The 20,570-nt window shown below is 58.2% G+C and overlaps 1 protein-coding gene across 3 annotated transcripts in view; it reads left to right on the top strand.

Annotated features, from left to right (window-relative positions):
• The window catches only part of ADAMTS7 (ADAM metallopeptidase with thrombospondin type 1 motif 7), a 65,402-nt gene that overhangs the window by 9,499 nt on the left and 35,333 nt on the right, over positions 1–20,570 (top strand). For all 3 annotated transcript variants that reach the window (XM_075159655.1, XM_075159653.1, XM_075159654.1), the window contains exons 5-17: positions 517–600; positions 1,233–1,357; positions 2,391–2,540; positions 3,262–3,405; positions 7,359–7,503; positions 7,647–7,739; positions 8,643–8,788; positions 11,206–11,375; positions 11,612–11,745; positions 13,439–13,559; positions 14,140–14,384; positions 17,113–17,254; positions 20,013–20,139. In XM_075159655.1, the coding sequence (XP_075015756.1) occupies positions 517–600; positions 1,233–1,357; positions 2,391–2,540; positions 3,262–3,405; positions 7,359–7,503; positions 7,647–7,739; positions 8,643–8,788; positions 11,206–11,375; positions 11,612–11,745; positions 13,439–13,559; positions 14,140–14,384; positions 17,113–17,254; positions 20,013–20,139 (1,826 nt within the window). The remainder of the gene's footprint in view (positions 1–516; positions 601–1,232; positions 1,358–2,390; positions 2,541–3,261; positions 3,406–7,358; positions 7,504–7,646; positions 7,740–8,642; positions 8,789–11,205; positions 11,376–11,611; positions 11,746–13,438; positions 13,560–14,139; positions 14,385–17,112; positions 17,255–20,012; positions 20,140–20,570) is intronic.

The raw sequence follows: 20,570 nt of genomic DNA, 5'->3' as shown, positions 1-20,570 counted from the left end.
TGGGAATCGGGGGGGGTTTGCTGGTGCAACAAGCAGATGAGTCAGCCCGAGTTGGTTTAGTCTGTTCACTCCGCTGCTGCTGTGGGAGCACCTATTTGCATTTCAGAAGAGGGCTTTGGTTGATGGCCAGAAAAGAGGGTGGGATTGGGCAGAGGACCTCAGGTAACACCCCTGGGTTTCTGGGGGTTGGTGAAGGCACCCAGAGAGCTTTGAGATGTTAAATACATCTATTAGGAGTGAAAGCAGAGGTGTTCCCCCGGGCATTTCTGGTTGAGTTTCAATGTGCTACACAGATTATATCAATTTTAAATGGGTATCATCGCACTTCGAACGCCTTAGTCCAGGTCTGCATCTGGTCTTGTCTTTCATTTTGGGGAATTCCCCGAGATGTTGTCAACAACCTTCAGTAGCTTCCCCTCGAGCTCGTGTTCCCCTGCAGATGTACTGGCCGGCAGCAGTGTCACAGGGCAAGGGCTTTTCTTCGGGCCTTATTTCTTTGGCTTTTGCTTGTTGCAGGTGGCGGGTCTGTTCCACCACGCCAGCATCGGGAACCCCATCAACATTGCGATAGTGCGACTCATCCTGCTGGAGGACGAAGAGGTAAAAAGAGAACACGGTGACTCACCCTCCCCTCCCGCAGCCAGGCTGGGGTACGCGGGGAGCTGGCCTTGGAAGCCCGAAAGCTCTCTTGTGCTGTCTTCATGGCCTGGATGAATTTGCCTAAGATAAACGCAGGCGCCCGTGCCTTGCTTCCTTGTCTTCTGCAGCCCTGGCAAAGGCAGGGGACGGCGCGGTCAGAGGAGCTGCAGAGTCTGACTCTTAGAATAATTTATGATAACTCAGCGTCGCCGCCGGGAGCGGAGGGCTGTGGATCGCCGGTTGGTTGTGCGCCCAGCTGCAGCGGTGGCTCTCAGGGAGCCTGACGCTGCTCAGACGGGCTCCCCAGCGCGTCCTTCGCCATCAGCCGGGTCGGGATATTTTCCCGCAGTGTTTCTTAACCCCCGATACCGGATGATTTAATGTTTTGGTTGAAACACAGATGAAAAGAAAGCAGAACAGGACTGTATTCCCACCCAGCCCACAACCTATAAATATGGAGCAATGCCATCTGGGTGGCAGTTACTCCCGATTACCACTCTGATGTGTCTGAGATCAGACCCCTCCCCGCTGCATCCTAACAAACAAACAGATCCGGCAGCAATATGACAGCAGAATTCCAATTATGTTGGCAGGAGGATCTGAAAATCTCCCACCATGCAGACAACACCTTGAAAAGCTTTTGCAAATGGCAGAAGAGCATCAACGTTAAAGGCGATTCCCATCCCCTGCATCACGACGTCGCAGTCCTGCTCACAAGGTATTGTGCCCATGTGCTAATTTTATGCTGTAGATGCCACGCTGGCAGCTAGAAGCACGTCTGCGGGCTGCAGGCAGGGGGGCAGACGGGCAGCCAGGGGAACATCTCAGCGGGAGCTGTTGAAATCTCACTCTCCGTGCCTGAGCCCTGCCTGGACACCTGCACATAAGATATGTAACAGGAAATCTGAAGATAACCTGGTCCTAATGGCTGGAACTGGCCTCAAATCTCAGGTTTAAACCTGGAGACAGCTCCCAGTTGACTAGCAGTAGCGGTTTCCAAACCAGGTTTTCACCATGGCCCTATTGCCGAGCCCCAGAATGGCTGGATCCTCCCAGGAGATGCACACAGGGATTAACTCTCCCTTTTCCCTTGGAGGCTAATGCTGGGATTGGCAGCGGAGCCTCTGAGAAGCCCCTGACCTCCCAGGAAGCTCACAGGAATTCGTGCCTCTGGCCAAGTTTATATACCTTGCAGTCAAAACGTAGTTTGATGGTTTCAGGCTGCAGCAGCTTGGCTCTTGGCAGTATCGTGGTGGTTTGTGTGATGATTCACAACCCACAACAGTTTTATCTTCTTCAGGAAGTTTGCTTTGTAGCAGAAATAAGGCACTTAAGGCCGTGTACTTCAATGGAGTTATTCTTCCTGGGTGGCTGGAGCTCCTCTGCCCTGGACCACAGCACCCCTGGGATGTGCTTCCCCAAGCAATGTAGTAATTGCTTAATTACTACCCAGCATCAGCTTTATTTATACAATGGAATAAATGTAGCCAGGCTGGCTAGCAGTTCTCATTAATCAGGCTTAATAATAAGCCGGGGATACCGGGAGAGTAAAGGGGAAAGGAAAGGTCGTAAATCTTTCCGTTGCGGAAAGACGTTGGATGTCTCCATTCTTGCTTCTGTTTGGCCGGCGTGCGCGTGTCTTCCTCCGAGGGCCGGGACGCGTCCCGTGCTCCTTCCCGCGCCTCGCGTTGGGTCCTGCTGCTTTCCAGCCCCCTCTTTGCTCCGTGTCTGTGTGTTCGTTGTCTCCCAAGGAAGGACATCTGCGCAGCGATGAACAGACCCTGCGAGACCCTGGGTCTGTCCCACGTGGCGGGGATGTGCCAGCCCCACCGGAGCTGCAACATCAACGAGGACACGGGACTGCCCCTGGCCTTCACCGTGGCCCATGAGCTCGGACACAGGTACCACCGGCTTCCTCCCCCTCCCTCTGACCTCTGTCCTCTGCGCTGCTCAGTCAGGGCTTGAGAAGGCACGGGTGGAAGTTGGGAGAAGATTGCCGAGCAGTTCCTCACCGGTGCAACCCTTCCTCTGCTCTGGGGGAATTTACCCTGGGAGTTTCCTTTCAGAGTTTTTGGTTGCCCCAGGTTCAATGAAAATCACATAGTCCAAGGCAACCTGGGCAAATTGCGTTTGTATATTATCCTGTGTTGCTGATGCTGAAGGTTTTGGCAAAGAGGGTTGCCCATAAAGGAGTTTTAAAATAGGGTCTGCGTATAGAATCAGCGACAAAATTTTGCTTGCCCTAATTTCAATTAAATTTTGACAAGATCACCTGAACATTATCGTTCATAATGATATCTTTGCATGGTAAAAACACGTACCCAGTAAGTTTAATTAACTTGATCTTGTTCATTGATAGTCTCATTACTTTTTTCTTGGCTGAGTTTTCAGTAAGAAAGCTGAATAAAAGCATGGGACAAAGTTCGGGGCAGCGTCCCCGGTATCACTAAAATGTCCCAGACGGCCAGATCCCCCGGTGCCCGTTAACGAGCGAGTCCCCGCGGAGCCGGGACGGTTTGCGATGTCCGGCGTCGCGTGTTGTTGTGCTGGAAAGCAGAGAGGCTGCGCGGTTGTAGCGGCGTGCGGCTCACCTCTCCTTTGTGGGACTGTGCTCTTACACAGTTTTGGGATTCAGCATGATGGAAGCAGCAATGACTGTGAGCCAGTTGGGAAAAGACCTTTCATCATGTCTCCACAGCTCCTGTATGACACGTCCCCACTCACCTGGTCCCGCTGCAGCCGGGAGTACATCACACGATTCCTCGAGTAAGTCCTCCCTTCCTCTTCTTCCTCGCTCGCGGGTGCTGGGGGTGGCTCGGGGCTTGGGTCTGCAGCCGGGGACTGACCCAGCCGACTGCGCTCACAAGCCAGCCCCGGGCACGTGGGGATGCTTTTATGGCACTCGGTTGCCTCAGAGCTTGCTGTGAAGGATGGGGTTTGAACTCCAAAGCAGCCCGAGCATTTGGGCGGTGGCTCAGGGGTTGTGGCTTGAACAAATAAAGCCAGAGTGGTTTTCTTCGAAGCTCTGTGCAGTTTTCTTCGGTGCTCTGCAAGGGGCAGATGATGTTTGCCTGTAGGCAGGAGGCATCACGTGAGGAAATGAGACCGAGCCAAATTCTTTCGTGCATTTGTTTTATTTTTAGCACCCTGTGGCTGATTTTTCAGCCTGTTGTTATTAAGTTCCTAGGAACACGGCCCAGAGATTTACTTTTGTCAGCCAGTGGCTTGCACTAGAGAAACATTTTCCTTCCTTGCCATGGGAAGGTTAGAAAACAGCGAGAGCGTCGGCAAGAAACAGCGATGGGGAGAGCTGGGCGAGGGACCAGTGTTACATGGGGGGAGGCTGCCTGGGGCTGAGCTCCCACTTCTAAACCCCAGCCTGGAACATGTGGGCTTGGCCCCCACGCAGGTTGATTTGTGGCTTTCGGTGGAATGGAGCTTTCTCGTATCCGCAGCGTTCTTGGCCCTCTGCTTTTAACCTTCACTTTTGCATTAAGAATTTCCTGCTTGCAATGACCTTGGGCTGCTACGAGCTGCGACGGGGAAGAAACAGAGCAGCTGGATGCTTCTCCAGTTGGATTTTGGTCTCTGTGCTCCCCCCAGAAGGGGCAGCTCTTCCTTAAGAGCGGAGCAGAGCCTGGCAGGCGTCTTTCACCGGCTGCGACATCCCCCAGGCGAGGGAGAGGCCCCTTGCCAGCACAGACATGAGTGCGTTATAATACGATGTTGGCAGGAGGATGGGAAGGAGTGAGCCAGAAAATGAGACCCTGCTGACCTGGGGTTGCTGGATGTGCTTGGAACAGACCTCATGTTTAAAAAAAAAAAGCACTCTCAGATGATGATGATTGTTTTACAAAAGATTATTATTTTACAAACGCTGCGGAACGTTTAAGCATCTGAAAATGATTCCTGTCATCGACAGCGGCACGTCCCCGGTGCTGCGGGTCAGGCCCTGGGTGCAGCGGGGGCTGGGCAACCCTCTTGGCGAGGCTGTGGATCGGGGTCCGCGCGGACACCCGGGGGCGATGGAAGAGGTCACCTCCCCGCTGTGGCAGTGGTGTCCCCCAGGGAACCGAGCATCCCGTGTTCAGGCTAACGAGGGAGGCCGGTGCAGGGCAGAGGGACCGCTCCGCCGCTCCCCGCTCCGGACCCGGACGAGCCCTTTTTGGCGTTCCGTGATTTTCCCCCCTAACCCTCGGAGGAGTCGGAAGATGCTGTAAGGCTCTTTGCTCTCCACCCCTCACCGTGACGTGAGCTCTTTCCCAGCCTGGCTGGTGGAATACCCTTGTAAAACGGGGTCCGGTATCTCGTGGGTGCCCTGCCTGCACCACGAGCACACGCCGGCGTGGAGCAGCCTCCCTCCATCTCGGCAGCAGCCTTGGCACAGCTGCCGGTTGCCTCGTCTCCCTTCAGTCTTTTCTCTAGCTCAGACAACCAGTTTTTCAACCTCTTTGCACAGTGCTGGAGGTCGTCTTCCGCCATCCTCCCGTGGGCTCCTTCCAGCCGATCCCACCTTCCCGGAGCCTGGGGACGGCTGCTCTTCCCCTGCCTTTGCAGCCCCGGCAGCACACAGCCCTGCCCGCTGCTTCGCTCCTCTCCCACTTCTGCCAGAGCCCCTGTTTGTGCAGCTGATTCTTCCCAAGCTCCAATCCTTGCCTTTGTTTTCATTGAATTCCATCCTGGCTTTTTGGATCCTTCCTTCAGTTCTCCGAGAGCTTTTGGAATTTTAATCCTGCTCTCAAATGTATCTGCAGATCCTCCCAGCCTGCTCACATATGGGGATTTAATCATCATACCATCTACTCCATCATCCAGCTCGTTAACGAACGGACTGAAATAGGCAGACGCAGCGCAGACCCCTGTGCATTTTTGCTGCAGAGCGTGGTTTATTGCATATCCCTGCAAAGCCAGAGGGAAACTCATGCCAATTTTTGCTGGCTCGGTGATGTGTTTTGGCCAACTGAAGAGACCAGTGGGATGACTGTAAAATATTTAATGAAGAAATAGATTTTCAACATAGCACTGGAAAGCTGACAGCAAATCTAAATCACCTCCCATACTGGGACAGAGACCTCTCCCGTAAGCTGGGGCGAGACAGAAAGTGCCTGGAGCAGATCAGAGGGAGAGGAGGGTTGGGGGGGTTGGGGTGACGTGCGGGGCCCCGCGTGCTGTACCTGAATAGGCAGTTGGTGAGCTGGTCCAGAGGAGCACCAGTAACATGCATGGAGCTCATGCAGGAGCCCAGTGCTTGGCTGGACTTTCCCCAGTAAAGATACCATTGTTTCAATTTTTAAAGAAAATACTCTTTTTGAGTGTTTTCCACCAGGAGGTAAAGAAAATACCTCTGGAAGTGCAATGCGGTGACCTCTCTATGCCTGAAACAGGCTGCACCGTGATACTGTGTCCAGCTGCCTGATCCACGCTTAATTCGCCCCACTCAGCCCTGCACCGCCCGCAGCGATCCTTCCCTCCCCGCCGGGCCGGCAGAGGCAGGATGCTCCCGCTGTTGTGGACTTGGGAACAGAGACTTTCGCAAGCAACCTGTTTACTGATTTTTCCAGTAGGGAAGCTGCTTATAAAAATATGTATACGTGGTATTTTAAAGGGCCGTCTCCAGCTGAGCGACTGTTTGCAGGTGTCCAGTGTGGACCTCACTGGGGTGGGTGGGAAAGGGAGGAGGGGGTGCCGGTTCTGCCGGGCATCGCCCCGTGGCACTGCCGGCAGCCCAGAGCAGGAGCTCTCCCGTGCTGCTGGCCCTTGTTTCTGGGTTGCTGCTTTGGCTTAAAAAGGAATCTTGTTTCAAGTTAATTTAAACCTGTTCCAAATCACAACAAGCCGAAGTAATCTAATCTGCTGAGAAACCCTCGCCGGAGACTTTGCCTTGCTGGAAACAAGTTTGTTTAAATCAACACTGAAAGCTAAACGAGTGACAATTCCTTGTGTGTTTGTGAAGTATCGTAGCAAAAGCACTCGGAGCAGAGCGAGGCGGCCAGGAACGTCCCTCGCGGCTCCCGCAGCCTGGCTGCCTGCCACCGGCTGCCTTGACGGCTCGGTTGCCATATCTCTTTTCTAAAGACGTCCTGTCCAGCACAGTTTGAGCACTGTTTGTGGCGGCAGATAGGAGAGTGAGTGCGTTGTGCTGCTGACAAATCTACGTTATTTCTATTAGCGGGGCATTGACACCCGGGTTGCGGTGTCTGCAGGGACGTTTCTGGGGTCAGCGTGATGTACGAACGCGAGGGCAGCATCTGTTTCTCGGCAGTGAAATATTTGTTCAATGAAACCCTTCACCGTGAATGGCGAAAGCGGGGTCCCGACTGAGGACTGAGCTGATGACCTGTTCACAAAGTAAAAATCCAGGGGATTATTCCCAGGGAAAAGGACATTTTTGGCTTTCCATCAGGGGGCCAGGGGCATCTCGGGGGGAAAGGGGGAGCGTGCAAGGCACCGGCCTTTGCCCCTTCGCCTTCCCCATAACCCGCTGTGCCTGGGGGCCGTGGGGCGATCGCTCTGGGAGCGGGCACCCACCCCGAAAAGCAGGTACCCCCACATGGCTGGCTGCGCGCTGGAGCGCCAGGGTCATATCAGCTAGAAATGCTAATTGCTTCTCATCGTGGTGGGACATCACTGAAATGTTCGGTGCCTCCGTTAGCAGCTGCCGGAGCATTGTGCGGGTGTGCCGGGCCGGTGGTGATGCCGCTCTGACCTCTCTCTTTCAGCCGGGGCTGGGGGCTGTGCCTGGACGACCCCCCTGCCCGGGAGGTGCTGGACTACCCCTTGGTGCCCCCGGGCGTCCTCTACGACGTGGGCCACCAGTGCCGGCTGCAGTACGGCTCCTACTCCACCTTCTGCGACGACATGGACGTAAGCCAGGGTCCCCCCTGACACCACACGGGCTTGTCTGGGGGTGGGGGCTTTGCACGGGGCGATCCTCTGCCTGCAGGTTACATTTGTGCCGATGGGCTGGCCGGTGCAGTGACTGTCCTGCGCAACCATGTTTTCTGCAGAGCGTCTGCAACACGCTGTGGTGCACGGTGGGGAACACGTGCCACTCCAAGCTGGACGCTGCCGTTGACGGCACAGCGTGCGGGGAGAACAAGGTAATGGGGAGCAGTCCCCTCCGCGGCTGCAGAGCCTGCGTGTCCTGCATGCAGAGGAATTTCGCAGGCTCCGGCACGCAGGGACGGGCTCACCTCGCTGCCCTTGCTCTGCCCCAACACCCACCGCTGCCAGGGAGGGACTGCCTTCAGTGAAGCTGAAGGTGAAACCCGCAGTTAATTGCCATGGCAGGAGAGCAGAAGGCTTGTTCTGCTCTCCGTCTGCTGCGGTGGCGGATGCTCGCCTCCGGGACCTGCCCCCCCGCAGGGCAGGCACCCCTCCCCGCTCTGCTGCACGGGGGACCGGCAGCACCCGCGGCAGCTCGGGGGGTGCTGCACCGGGCACGGGGTGCGCGGGGGACCCGCAGTCTGCAGCCAGCTCTGGTCACCCTTGCGTGGGTGACATACCAGAACAGGGTTTTCCTGCTCAAGCTAGCATAAAACTATAGAGCTATAAAAATATCTGTAGACATCTCTCCTCGCTAGGTTTAGTGTCACCTCCCGAAGCCCTGGCCCCAGAGCACTGGGGATGACCCCGGGCTTAGCCGCCGCTCCCTGCGAAACCTCCCGCCGTGCCTTTGTCCGTGGCTATGCCTCGCTGACTCTTCCCTCTGGGCTGAGGTCGGGCTATGAATCCCCTTGCTGCGGGGTCTCGGTGGAGGGTGTTGCCTCAGACAAATCCTCAAACAGCCCAACATCTCTGAGTTTCCCATCGCTTAGAGGTGCACCGGGCTCTGGCAGAGCTCAGCTGACCCCCAGGCCCCTCTGTGCGAGCAAAGCATGGATTTTCACAGGGCAATACGGGTGCTGGGCTTCAGTGCTCCCCGCGGCCGGGCTCTCTGACTCAGCATCAATTATTGCGTCCTTAAACCTTGTTTCCTCTTTGTCTGGCCCGTCCCTTTGCAGTGGTGCTTCAACGGCGAGTGCGTGCCCGTGGGTTACCGTCCCGACGCGATCGACGGCGGCTGGGGCTCCTGGAGCTCGTGGGCTGCCTGCTCGCGCAGCTGCGGCGCGGGCGTGCAGAGCGCGGAGAGGCAGTGCAGCAGCCCCACGTAAGCAAGCCCTCGCTCCCCCGGGGCTCCCCCGGACCCCGTTTAGGAGAGGAACCCCACGCTTTCTTATCGCCCCGTAAAGCCGGGGACCATCGTCTGGCCAGTGCGGTCCTGCCCCTGTCTGCATCGCACAGCAAAACTGTGCTGTTACGCAGTTACCCGTCTGAACAGTGTGCTTCTGAAACACTCAGGGGATTCTTTCACGGGGCGATCCAGCCGGCTGGGCAGCGAAAGCCTCGGGGGGGGCAGAGTTTGCTCTGTCCCCTTCCAGGGTAAGTCGCTCTCACTCCACGCAGGCAGAGAGCAGCTGACTGTGACCCAAACAAAGAGCAAAGACTCCTCGCTTGTAGCTGTAAAACATATCCAGTGTCCTATAGTGACAGAAAAGAAAAAATGTTCTTTGAGCCTGATTCAGAGTTGTTTTTAAAAATCCTGCTGCTGTTCATCACCCCATTGCTTTCCACGAGCAATTCCTGATCGGTGCCCGGCCGGAGGCTGCCTCCCCCCAGCCGGTGCCGCAGCCAGCTCTGGCTCTCGCCTGGAAGCGTCCGGGCACTGACGGAGGAGCAGCCTTGTCCATCCCGTGATTTCTGGGCTGGCCCAGCTGCTCCCCAGATGTCCCCTTGGCCACCAAATCGCTGTTGTATTGGATGCAGCCAGAGCCCCCGGCTTGCCCAGGTGTCGGAGTGCCCTGGGACGGGGAGAGAAAGGGGCTTTGTGAGCAGTGTTCCAGGGGCAGTCGCTTTTCAATGGCTTGAGGAGATCCGAAAGCTGCGGAGCAGGCTCTCTAACGAGCCCAGATGTGCGTTCTGCCCAGCGTCTTCCTTGGGCGCGTTGTTTTTAGCACGTGCTATTGAGCTGTTTAAAGAAGCGCTGTGTAATCTCAGTCCCAGGTCAAGAGCTGGGTTTGTGTTTGACATGAGTTCTGTGGCAGAAGTGCAATTGTAGTTTATGGAGTGTTTTAAACACAGCTGCGGACGGGCAGGAGAGCAAGCACTGGAAAAGCAGGAGAATTTCCCTGGGCAGTTGTTTGCTTTGGCCACTGTAGGTAAATCTTCAGCTTTGCCTTTTGGTTGGAGCGAACAAATGTGTGCGCTGGGCAGTCCTCCTCCCGCAGGCATTTCCTCGGGGCAGGGTATGTAAACACAACCCTAAAATAATAATTAACTTTAGTCTCGTCAGCAAAGTGTGCCCGGACTTAACTGATCAGGGGAAAAGTAATTTTCCTGAGGTCGTGGGGACGTGGGCTGTGGAGAGTGCTGTGACCAAAGGAAAAGGCAAGCGTCGGGAGACAGTGGCAGTATTTTGAGAGTCTGTTGGCATCTGAGAAAAGCCTACTGTTGCTTTTAAAGTCCCTCTTACTTTAAAAAGTCCAGTGGCGGCTTTGCCGTTCCCTTGGGCAGTAGAGGAGCAGAGTCGGAAGCACATCCCGGGCGGGATGGAGAGCAGCTCCTCCGGAGCAGCCGCAGAGCGGGCACCTGGCTGACCTGGCTCGTGGGAGCGCTGGCATCTCGTCAGCCGCGGTAGCCGGGCTGGCGAAGGAGATGTTTTACCCCCAGGGAAGGGTGCCTGGCTGCAGCTGCAGAGGTGGGAGGGCTTCAGACGTGAACGCTGCCAGTGACACCTGACTTTCATGACCGCTTTTATAGCGTCGTACGCCAGGCCTATAAAACTGGCCCTGTTGGCGACATTAAGGAGGGATTGTCGAGGGGCAAAACCCAAGACGTGGCTCGTCCGGCTTGCGAGCCGACCCTCAGCAAAAGCTGCCTTTGGTCCACGGTCTCACCCTGCGTGGTACCGTAGCACAGCCCGGCAGCCCCAGCAGCAGCAGGGAGCTGGTCCAGGAGGGACTTGGAGAAGAAGGACGTGGGCCGTGGTTTCCACACCTTTCAAAAGCTTGCTCTGTGGAGCGGGGATCCTTTGGGGTGGGTGTTGGGTTCACAGCCAGCTTCCTTAGGTGAACGTTGCAGCAGTGATACGTGTGGGTTGTAACTGGGAGAGCTCCCCGTTGACTCCAGGATTCAGGCTCGACCCAACCTCATGAGATCAAACCTCAGCAGCGGGTACAAAACCACCCTCCCTTAGCTGTGAATAAAAAGGGAGTTTCCCTTGCGTGTGGTCGGTCTTTATTTGATAGGGCAGGGGTAACGGTTTTAAACTGGAAGAGGGTAGATTTAGATCAGCTGTAAGGAAGAAATTTTTTACAATGAGGGTGGTGAGACACTGGGACAGGTTGCCCAGAGAAGTTCTGCTCCATCCCTGGAAGTGTTCAAGGTCAGAATGGATGAGGCTTTGAGCAACCTGATCTAGTGAAAGATGTCCCTGGCAGGGGAGTTGGACTAGATGATCTTTAGGGTCCCTTCCGACCCAAACTCTTCTGTAATTCTCTGATTTTCCCTTTTCCCTCCCGTGGACAGGCCGAAGTACGGGGGCAGGTACTGCCTGGGGGAGCGGAAGCGGTTCCGGATTTGCAACGTCAGGCCGTGTCCCCCCGACAAGCCCTCCTTCCGCCAGGTCCAGTGCAGCCAGTTCAACCCCATGCTCTACAAAGGGAAGCTCTACAGGTGGACACCGGTGCCCAACAACAGTGAGTCGAGGGCAAAGCCCGCTGCCGGGTTTCTGCCAGCAGCCCCAGTGAAGAACCTGAAACACAGTCTTGCCAACAGCTTGATTTTGCTGTTCGTGTCTGTAAGATTTGCCTTGCAGCATGTTTGTGCTGTATTTTAAATTACGGCTGGGCTTGCAGGGTTAATTTATGTTTTCGGAGACGGTTACGTGCCCCCCAGCTGCTCGGGTTTAGTTTCTGCCTGTTGGGTTCCCCAGTTAACCCCTGCGAGCTGCACTGCCGGCCGGAGGACGAATACTTTGCAGAAAAGCTGCGGGACGCGGTCATCGACGGGACGCCGTGCTACGAGATGAACGCCAGCCGCGACATGTGCATCAACGGCATCTGCAAGGTGGGTCCCGCGCCGGGGCCCTGTGGGGGGGAGCCCAAGGACCCCCGTGCTCGGGGAAGTGCGTACGAAAGGGTGCGTAGAGAGGATGCCCAGCCCAGCCCCGAGCCCGGTGCTGGCAGCCACGAGTCTGACCTGCAGCGATGGAGATGCCTCCCCCGGCTTGGCGGCCTCTCCCAGCGCTGAGATTGGTTCTTCCTTTTGGGTTGTTACTTTAATTTCTTGGAAGCTCCCTACAAACGAGCTGTGATGTGGGGGTGTGTTGCTCTGGCTGCTGGCCGGGGAGGGCATCTCCCAGCACGGGAGGCACAGGAATCCAGTGGAGATGGCGTGGTCAGCGCTGTGGATCATCTGGGAGATGCTGGCATGGCTGGAGAGGCTTTGCCGAGCTGTGCCCTGGGTCCTCCAGCTGCCTTTGGTAGCAACAGGACGGGCCCTTCATTCACACACGTGCAGGACATTGGATTTCTGTTAAATTCGGGAAGGAGTGGCGATCTGGTACCGCGGTCTGTGGGGCAGGTTCCCGCCACGGGACGTGCCAAAGCCACGCTGCTGCGAAGCTGACGGCCGCGTGTCACCAGGGACGCGCACAGGCAGGCGGGACACGGTCGGGTCTGCCCTAGTGTTAGATAAAGACGCTCTCGGAAAGGCTTTTCGGAGAAATAGGCTCTTTGGAAAAAAGGCTTTTTGGACGGCACAGAGAGCAGCAGGAAAGAGGGAAAATAATCAGTCAACAAGTTTCCTTGCAGCCTTGAAACCATTCGTGGAAACTCCCCCCGCTCGCTGGCCGTGCTGCCGGCAGCAGCGGGCAGGGTCCCGACGGCAGCTGGAGGCTTTGGGAAGGTCCCGTTTCCTCCTGTAACAGGCTGTAAGTGACTTGAAAGGCTGCGGCGCGCCGGTGCGCAGGCACGGGCTGGAGGGAGAGCGCAGGGGCCATGATTTTTACTTGGCGTGTACAACAGGGCGCGATCCAGCAGCTCGCGGCAGATGACAGCGCGTTTAGCCAGAGCTCGCTGCAGACAAAATCCTCACGGCAGCTGCGGCTGGCTGCGACACCAGAGTTAAACCTGGCTCCCTACAGACTCTCGCAGTAGTTAAAGCAGTGCTGCTTCCGCTGCAGGTGCGTGCCAGCGGCGCCGGCGTGCCCCCTCGCTGGCCCAGGACCCAGCGGGACCCTTCGGGGTCTTGGCCGCGGCTTTTATGGTGCAGAATCACAGGGAGGCTCTTGCTCCGCGCAAGTCGAGCGATTTGGCACGAGGTGTAGAGCGTTTCAGCAGCATATAAGAAAAGCTTTTGGGAAGTGTTTTGAAACAGGACTAGCAGGGCCAAGGACCCGGGGGCTTTCCCAGCTCGGCTCGGCACGTAACGTGTGCCGACTGGCTCTGCTGCCCGGCGACTCGGGTAGGAAAAGCTAAAAACGAGATGTGGGTCGTGATCCTCGCTGTGTATGAAGAGGAGCGCAGGACCACAAGGATACGTTAGAGAGCGCCGTATTGCAGCCGAGGTGGCTGTGTCACCGCCCATCCTGCAAAAAGACTCCAGCTCGCCCCTCTCTCCCATCCGTGTTCCTTATTTCCCACCATGTAGGACCAAGGCTGGTCCTCCTCTCCCTCGTTCCTCCCGCGTCGGCGGCCGACGGCGCGGTGCGAGGCCGGGGGCGTGCGGGGCGCGGGCGGCTGACGGGGCTGCCTTGCAGAACGTGGGCTGCGACTACGAGATCGACTCCAACGCGGTGGAGGACCGGTGCGGCGTCTGCCACGGGGACGGCTCCACCTGCCACACCGTCAAGAAGACCTTCGAGGACAGTGAGGGGCTGGGTAAGGGCGCTCGGCTCCGTCCCCAAAACACCAGCAGCTTGTTCCACGCAGAGCCGGGCTCGCTGCTGCCGCTCGTTTGCGGTGTGGTTTTTAATCCCAACTTGTCAATTTTGATGGAATAAGACCCGAGCAGCAGCACGGGGAGATGTGGCGTTGGCGTTCCACTTCTTGCTCCTCGGAAGAAGAATATCCCCTTACTGCTCTTTGTGTCTAAAGGCCTGAAAACAAATCTGTGCACGCTGGAGCCAGTTTGGAGAGGTTTAAGGGGATTTTGTGTGTTGACAAGGACATGTTGAAAGTGTGGCAAATGCCTTGCCAGCGCCCGCGCGGGAAGTGTCTCGCTGTACGATGGGCTCTCCCAGCAGGGAACGCAGCTGGGCTCAGGGCAAGGCGGGGTTTGGTGCCGCTGGTGCCTTACAGAGGTGTAAGGATTGGCATGATGCTGGCACCCGAGGGACGCTAGCACCCACCCGAGGGACGCTAGCACCCACCCGAGGGACGCTAGCACCCACCCGAGGGCGCGGATCATCTCTGCCGAGTCTTTGAGTCCCCCAAGGCCAATGCTCGGTTCTGTTCCCAGGTTACGTCGATATTGGGATTATCCCTGTGGGAGCCCGGGAGATCCGGATCGAAGAAGTTGCAGAAGCCGGGAATTTTCTGGCGCTGCGGAGCGAGGACCCGGAGAAGTATTTCCTGAACGGCGGCTGGACCATCCAGTGGAACGGGGACTACAGGGTGGCGGGGACCACCTTCACCTACAAGAGGACAGGGAACTGGGAGAACCTCACCTCCCCAGGGCCCACCGTGGAGCCCGTGTGGATCCAGGTACGGTCCGGGCTCTGCGGGGGGTCAGGGTGCGCAGCGGGGAGGACGGAGGGACAGGGCCACCGGCTGTCCTGCCTTCCCGTGCGGGGCTGAGCTGCCGTGGTCCATCATGGCACGTCGCTACCATCCAAGGGATGGGGCTGTGCATCTCCTCGCTGAGCGTGTTTCTCCGGGAGCCAACGTCGGGAGCAGCCGAACACGCGCTGCCGGCCCAGGGAGCGTTTCCAGCCCACGCCACTTCCATCTGAGCCTCGTCCCCTTTGCAGCAATCCTCAAAATATTTACACAGCAGAGAGAGCATGAGGAGAAAGAGCCCCTTCCCGAGGCCTTTCCCATATCTTATCAGGAGCAGGGGAAGAGCCCGCAGTGCTCTGGCAGGGCTGGAGCAGCCGGTGGGAGCTGGGAGCCGTCGCGGTGCTGTGCGCGGTGGCGCAGGGCGGGCCAGTGGCACTCCTCGGCAGTGCCGCGCTCCCGCCGGCACCGTGCCCCCCTCTGCACCGCCTGACGTGGCGAGGAGCTCGGCCCGTGGGGTCGTGCTCCGTGGTCCAAACCCGGGTGATGCCGCCCAGGGCGCTGCAGGTCAGGCTCCGCTTCCTCGCAAAAGCTCTTGAGGCAGAAGGTAAAAATCCAAAAGGATCATTTCAAATCCTCTGAAACAACTAGAAATGTCAAGTTTTACTCTTCTGCATGTGGGAATTTCTGTAAAGCTACTTCCCTCCCCAGAATAAGTTGTTATTTTTCATCAGACCCCTGAGGCTTTGAGGAGGCGAGCCCCGTTGCAGAACGATGCTGCCTGGCATCAGCCGCGCTCCCAGGGCAGGGGAGGGCACCCGGGACCTGCCGCTCTGCCTGCCTGGGCCTGGGCAGAAGAGGTTACAATTAACCACATCGTCCCCCCCCAAAAAAAGCATTTAAAAAAAGGTTGCGTTGCAGCAGCGCGTTTCCAGGACAGCAGCGTTGCGGGCAGGGGAAGATCTGCCCATCCCCTGCTCCCGTCAGGTGTTGCCTCCAGCAGACAGCCTGTGTGCGGAGCGGGCGGTGGGGGAGCAGGCCTAGCAGATAATGAACTTCAGGACCCCCAGGAGCCCCCCCGGCCCCGGCAGTGGCGGCTCAGCCCGATGCACTCTTCCCGAGCATCAGCCCCTTTGCAGAGGCTCGCCCTGGAGCCGGCCGTGCCGAGCAGCCAAAGTCTTCGCCTTTTGCATTTCTTTCAGCAGAGGCTCAGGAAGAAATGCGAGCGGGACCCTGGGCGCGTCTGCCGCCAAGAGCTGCTGTTAATGGGACCGCTGGCGTGCTCGGCACCAGCAAATCGCTTTCTGGGATTCGTAACCTAATTAAAACCTTTGACAAAAATGTTTCAATATTCTTGAAGAGGTTTTGGAAAGACGCCCTCGCTCCCGCCAAAGCTCCAAGAACAACAAAGCTTTGGCAATAATGAGAGCACTTAGGCTAAGAAAAACAAGGTTAAACTCCCAGCCTTTGCCGAGCGCTGGTGCGGGAGGTGCTTTGGGCAGGATTTGTGTCAACCGCAGGAGCCGCTTCGTGCATGTTGAGAGCAGCGGGAACCCGTTTCAAGTGGGGAGCAGTTAAGGAAATTCCTTCAGGCGCATGTCGCCATCAGCCGTTGCTGGCGTTTGCTGCCGGCGGCTCCCTTCCGTTTGCCGCAGCCCCTTCTTCCACCGCCCGAGTGGGGCGTCACGCCGGGGTGGGTGCACCCCCAGCCGCTCTGTGCGGTGCTCGGGGCACATCAGGCTGCAGCCCCGACGCAGTCGAGCCCCTGTCCTGGTGCTGCCCGGGGCGCGTCGGTGGCAGGTTGGAGGCGCGCGCAGGGAAGGACGCAGGTAGCCGGCATCTCGAGCCGAGATGTGCTGCGGTGCTTCCCCAGGGCGGTTGCTGGAGCAGTTGGGCTCATTGGGACATGTGGAGGCAAGGAGATTTGATTCCTCCTTTGTGGGGCTGGCCTCTTGCTGCTGTCGCCTTCCCTTCCTTCTGCCACCATCCCGAAGGACAGGTCACTGTGGCTGATGTTTGCCTGAGTGTCCGTCTGTCCGGGCCAGCCACCATCAGTCCAGCACGCGGGGCTGGGAGCAGTCAGAGCTCCCTCCAGCCGTAACCTCCCTCGCTGAGAGTTCCGGAAGAGCGATGGAGGGAGGCAGACGTGGCTCAGCACGCTCCTGCCTGGCAGGGAGGGTCGTTCCTGCCCCGCGTGCTGCAGGCCCCGAGCTGGGCTGGTGGCACATGCAAAACCCGCTCCCCAGCTCCGACTGCAGGGAAGGGGACGGGGAAGGGGATGTCTGGCCGCCCTGGGCCCTTCGCCGTGCTGAACCTCAAGAAGGTCTTTGGATGAGGCTGCATCTGGCAGTGGGACTGGACGGGATTAACAAGGGGAATCCTTCCAGGTTCTTCACCAGGGAGACATAAAACCAAAGTCCTGGTGGTTCTCAATAATCTCACTGTTATTTTTTGTTATTACCTGATATTTCCACAAACCCCACGCTCTGAGCTGGGGCAGCTCCTCTGCTCCTACACCGCTTCAGCCATTTGCTGTTTCCAAAACGGTCGTGTGCTGCTGCTGGGGCTCAGGTAACGCAGCCCTGGTACGGAGCCGGACGGAGAATGACATCTTTACGGGCACGCTGTTACCTCCTGAAAAGCCCCTGGGGTGCAGTGGCCAACCCCGACTGCTCTGCGCGGGCCACCTCCCTGACCGCCCGTTGTCTCCCCACAGCTGCTGTTTCAGGAGACCAACCCGGGCGTGCGGTACCAGTACACCATCCAGCGCCCCGCGGACAGCGAGAACGAGATCGAGCAGGCGGAGTTCCTCTGGCGCTTCGGCTCCTGGACCACGTGCACCGCCACGTGCGGGACTGGTGAGTCCGGCTCCCGCGGCACCCCGGGGCTCGGCCGCCCGCCGTGGAGGAGCAGAGCAGGCAGAGCATCCCCATATCGCGGGGATGCCGTAGAAATTCCTGGGTCTTTGGGTTCTGGAGGTCTTGGGGGGAAAAAAAAAGGTGACATCTGCTGCGGTCACCACTCTGCGGTGCCCCCGCCGCGCTCGCCTGCCAGACCCCGTGCTTTATCAGCGCTTTGCGCCTTGCTCGGTGTCCTGTTACTGCGCGGGTGTTCCCCGGCGTCAGGGTGATGGGGACAAAAGAGCTTTAGAGAAAGCCAGGGAGTGTCGAAGGGCCAGTCTCCCGCCTGGCTGGGCCTCTCCAGGGGGGATCGTTTCCAGGGTTTTACGGAGAGCACATGGGAGGGTGCCCGGCACGGGCAGAGCACCGGGGTCCCACGCTGCCCCGTGGTGCCGGACACTTGCTTTCCTGCCTGCCGCCCCTCTGCGCCACCAGCCGGGTGTCCCGGGGTCCCCCGAGCAGCTTTTGGGGTGGCTGATGGAGGGGGACGGTCCGGGCACGCTGCAAGGCGGGAGGCTGGGACCAGCGAGCGCTTCCTCGACAGCGACTGCCACTGGAAAAAAGGGAATTCAAGGACACTCGTACTTTCTAGGTAGCAGAGAGTGCCAGGAGATGTTTCCTGCCTGTTCCTGGGAGATAGGTGTGGATTCCTGCTCGGAGCGGGAGGTTTGTGGTGCGGCAGGAGCTGGCATTTTACGTACATTTATGCTGTGGGTTTGCACGGGCCCTGCAGCATGAGGAGTCGAGGAGGACGGGAGCTGAGGGCACTTGCTTTTGTTTAAAACCAGCTTTCCTTTGCAAGGTTCGAGTGCTTGGCTTCCAGAACAGAAGGGAAATACAGGAGCAAATCAGGCAGGAGCCGGGTGAGGACGCTCACCCCGTCCGGCCACAGGCGGGCGGCTGGAGGAGGGCTGAGCCCCTCTCCCTGGGCTGGATGATGGTGTGAGCTGAGACGGGGATCTGGGGGAGCTCAGGCTGAGCCTCTTCTGCGGGAGCCAGCCCCAGGGTCCCAGCCCCGCCGGCCCCGTAAGCTCCCGAGCGCTTGAGCCAGGGCCCAACCCCGCAGCTTCAGCAGGGTCGTATCCATCCCAGCTGGTTGCAGTGGTTATTATTTACAGTCTCCCAAGTCACGGGTCAAGTACGCGTTGCAAAAAGGAGGACAAAAGCAGGCAGCGAGGCAGCGTGTTGAGGGTGAGGTCATCCTGAAAAATGTCATCCCGTGAGCGCTGCAGGCCGGCGGCAGGAGGCTTCGGTGGGTCATTTATCCGTGAGCTGTGGCCAGGGCAGAAGGCTGCCAAAAAAGAGCTGTGCTGCTGTCAGTTGGCTCCCCTTCGGACACAGCCTCCCCGAAATCCTCGAGGGGGTGTGCGCATAGGTGCACACACGTGCTCCGATGGCTGGATGTGGCTCTGGACGGTGGTGCCAGGACGGCGCTTCCCCCGCGGGCTGCAGCATCTCCACCGATCACCGTCCTGCCCCGCACGTGCTCCTCCAGCTTGCAGCCCCAAACACGTGGTTCATCCTGCGCCACGGCTGCAGAGGCTTTCCGCAAGGGGAGAGGTGGGGAAAGGCTTTTCCCCCTGGCCAGAGGTCCCTCCGGCAGCGGGGTGCTTTCTGCGGAGCCTCCACCGGCTGCATCGCTATTAAATCCCTATCCCTGCTATTAGGCAGCTTGTGGAAGGGCGTTTTTCTACATCTCTTTCATCTCACTGCTGACTATAAAAGCTGTAGGATAGTAAAGGTTTTACTCCAGAGATTTCTGCTCAGCAGCTCGCCCAGCAAAGCCCCTTGCATTGCCTGTGACCAAAGGACACAGCCGGAGGCCACCAGGACCGAGCTGGGGTCGTTGCAGAAATCTGAGAGCGGGAGCCAGCAGAAGGGTGGAGATGTTCCTGCTTTTAACCCGTCCGGTCCCTGTGAACCACTTGGTACAGAGTCAAAGCACTGGGAGGGTGAGCGGAGATGTCCCGTGGAGTTTGCCAGGTTGAAGCAAGCCATCTCTGCGAGCTTGGGGTCTGCCGACGGTTCTGGACATGGTTGTCCTCGCCTTGCCTTCTGTGGGAACTCTTGCCATTCCTTAGGTATTTCCTGACATTCCTAGGCCCTGAAAGAACAGGTATAATCCGGCAGCTTTTGTCTAAGGGAGAACAAGGTTTGCCAACTCTTTCTGTGATCTATTTTTAGCTTTCTGCGTGAGCAGCCCTGGACTCGGTCTCAGGGCAGGAGCCGAGGTTTGCCTTGTGCTGGACAGACAGACACCGTGTCCCTCCAGCCCCAGGGAGGAGCTTTGGCTGAGGTCTGCTGCTTGTAATGCCGGGGAGCCCGTGTCCTGGCTGGACTGGCGTTGCTTCCATCCATCCATTCATCCATCCAGTCCCAGGTGTCCCTGCTTTGCAACTGCGTGTCCAGGGTCATTTTCCAGCCTGGTTAAGCTCCGTAGGTCTCATCACACACGTGTTGGATTGAGACCAGGTGTCCAGCTCTGCTTTTCCCACCCGGGTACACTGGGAGCACTGGTGTCGTTGGGCTCCATGAGGGCATCGGTACCTCAGCAGAAGCGGGCGCTTGACTTCCAGTTTCAGTGGTGGTTCCATTTTCTTTCCCCTGTTTTGGTGGCCCAAGCTTACCTTAGGGCCTCCTCTCTCCTGCTGGCAGAGGATGCTCAGTGGTTCGGTTCGAGTTTCGTCCCGAGCCAAGCCCTCGCCTGTGTCCGCAGGGGTGCAGCGGCAGATCGTGCACTGCGTGGAGAAGCTGGCCGGCATCGTGGAGGAGCGGTACTGCGACGCGCTCACCCGCCCTGATGACCAGCAGAGGACGTGCAGCGAGGAGCCCTGCCCGGCCAGGTCCGCTGGCTTTCCCCTCGCTCCTTCTCAGCAAAGCTTTAATCTCCAAGCTGCCCTAAGGGGGTGACCAGAGTCGGGGGGACCTCAGTCGCTGCTGTGCCTGGGTTGCCCCAGGACACGTGCAGCTATCTGCACCCCTGGGTTTGCACCTCTCCTCTCCTTCGTGCTTGAGAACGGGTCCCAGGCCCTGCGTCGGTCCGTGGGATCAAATCCCTGTGGTTGCCCGACCGCCGCGGTGCGCCGCTTGTCCGCAGACCCCGAGCTGCGCGGGAAGGCACCGTCCTGGCCGGGCCAGGAGCCCCTCCTGCCTCTGCGCAGATAACCATCCCCGGCACGGCGCGGGGACTGATCCATCCCTGCCCTTGGGCTGGAACACAGGCCGCAGAGGGGGTCCCAATTCCCCGGGCCCCGCTGATCGTTACGGGCTGCTG

The sequence above is a fragment of the Calonectris borealis genome, chromosome 11, assembly GCF_964195595.1.
Source record: "Calonectris borealis chromosome 11, bCalBor7.hap1.2, whole genome shotgun sequence".
Taxonomy (NCBI): domain Eukaryota; kingdom Metazoa; phylum Chordata; class Aves; order Procellariiformes; family Procellariidae; genus Calonectris; species Calonectris borealis.
The sequence above is the reverse complement of the archived record's forward strand: the minus strand, read 5'-3'. Positions and strand labels throughout refer to the sequence as shown.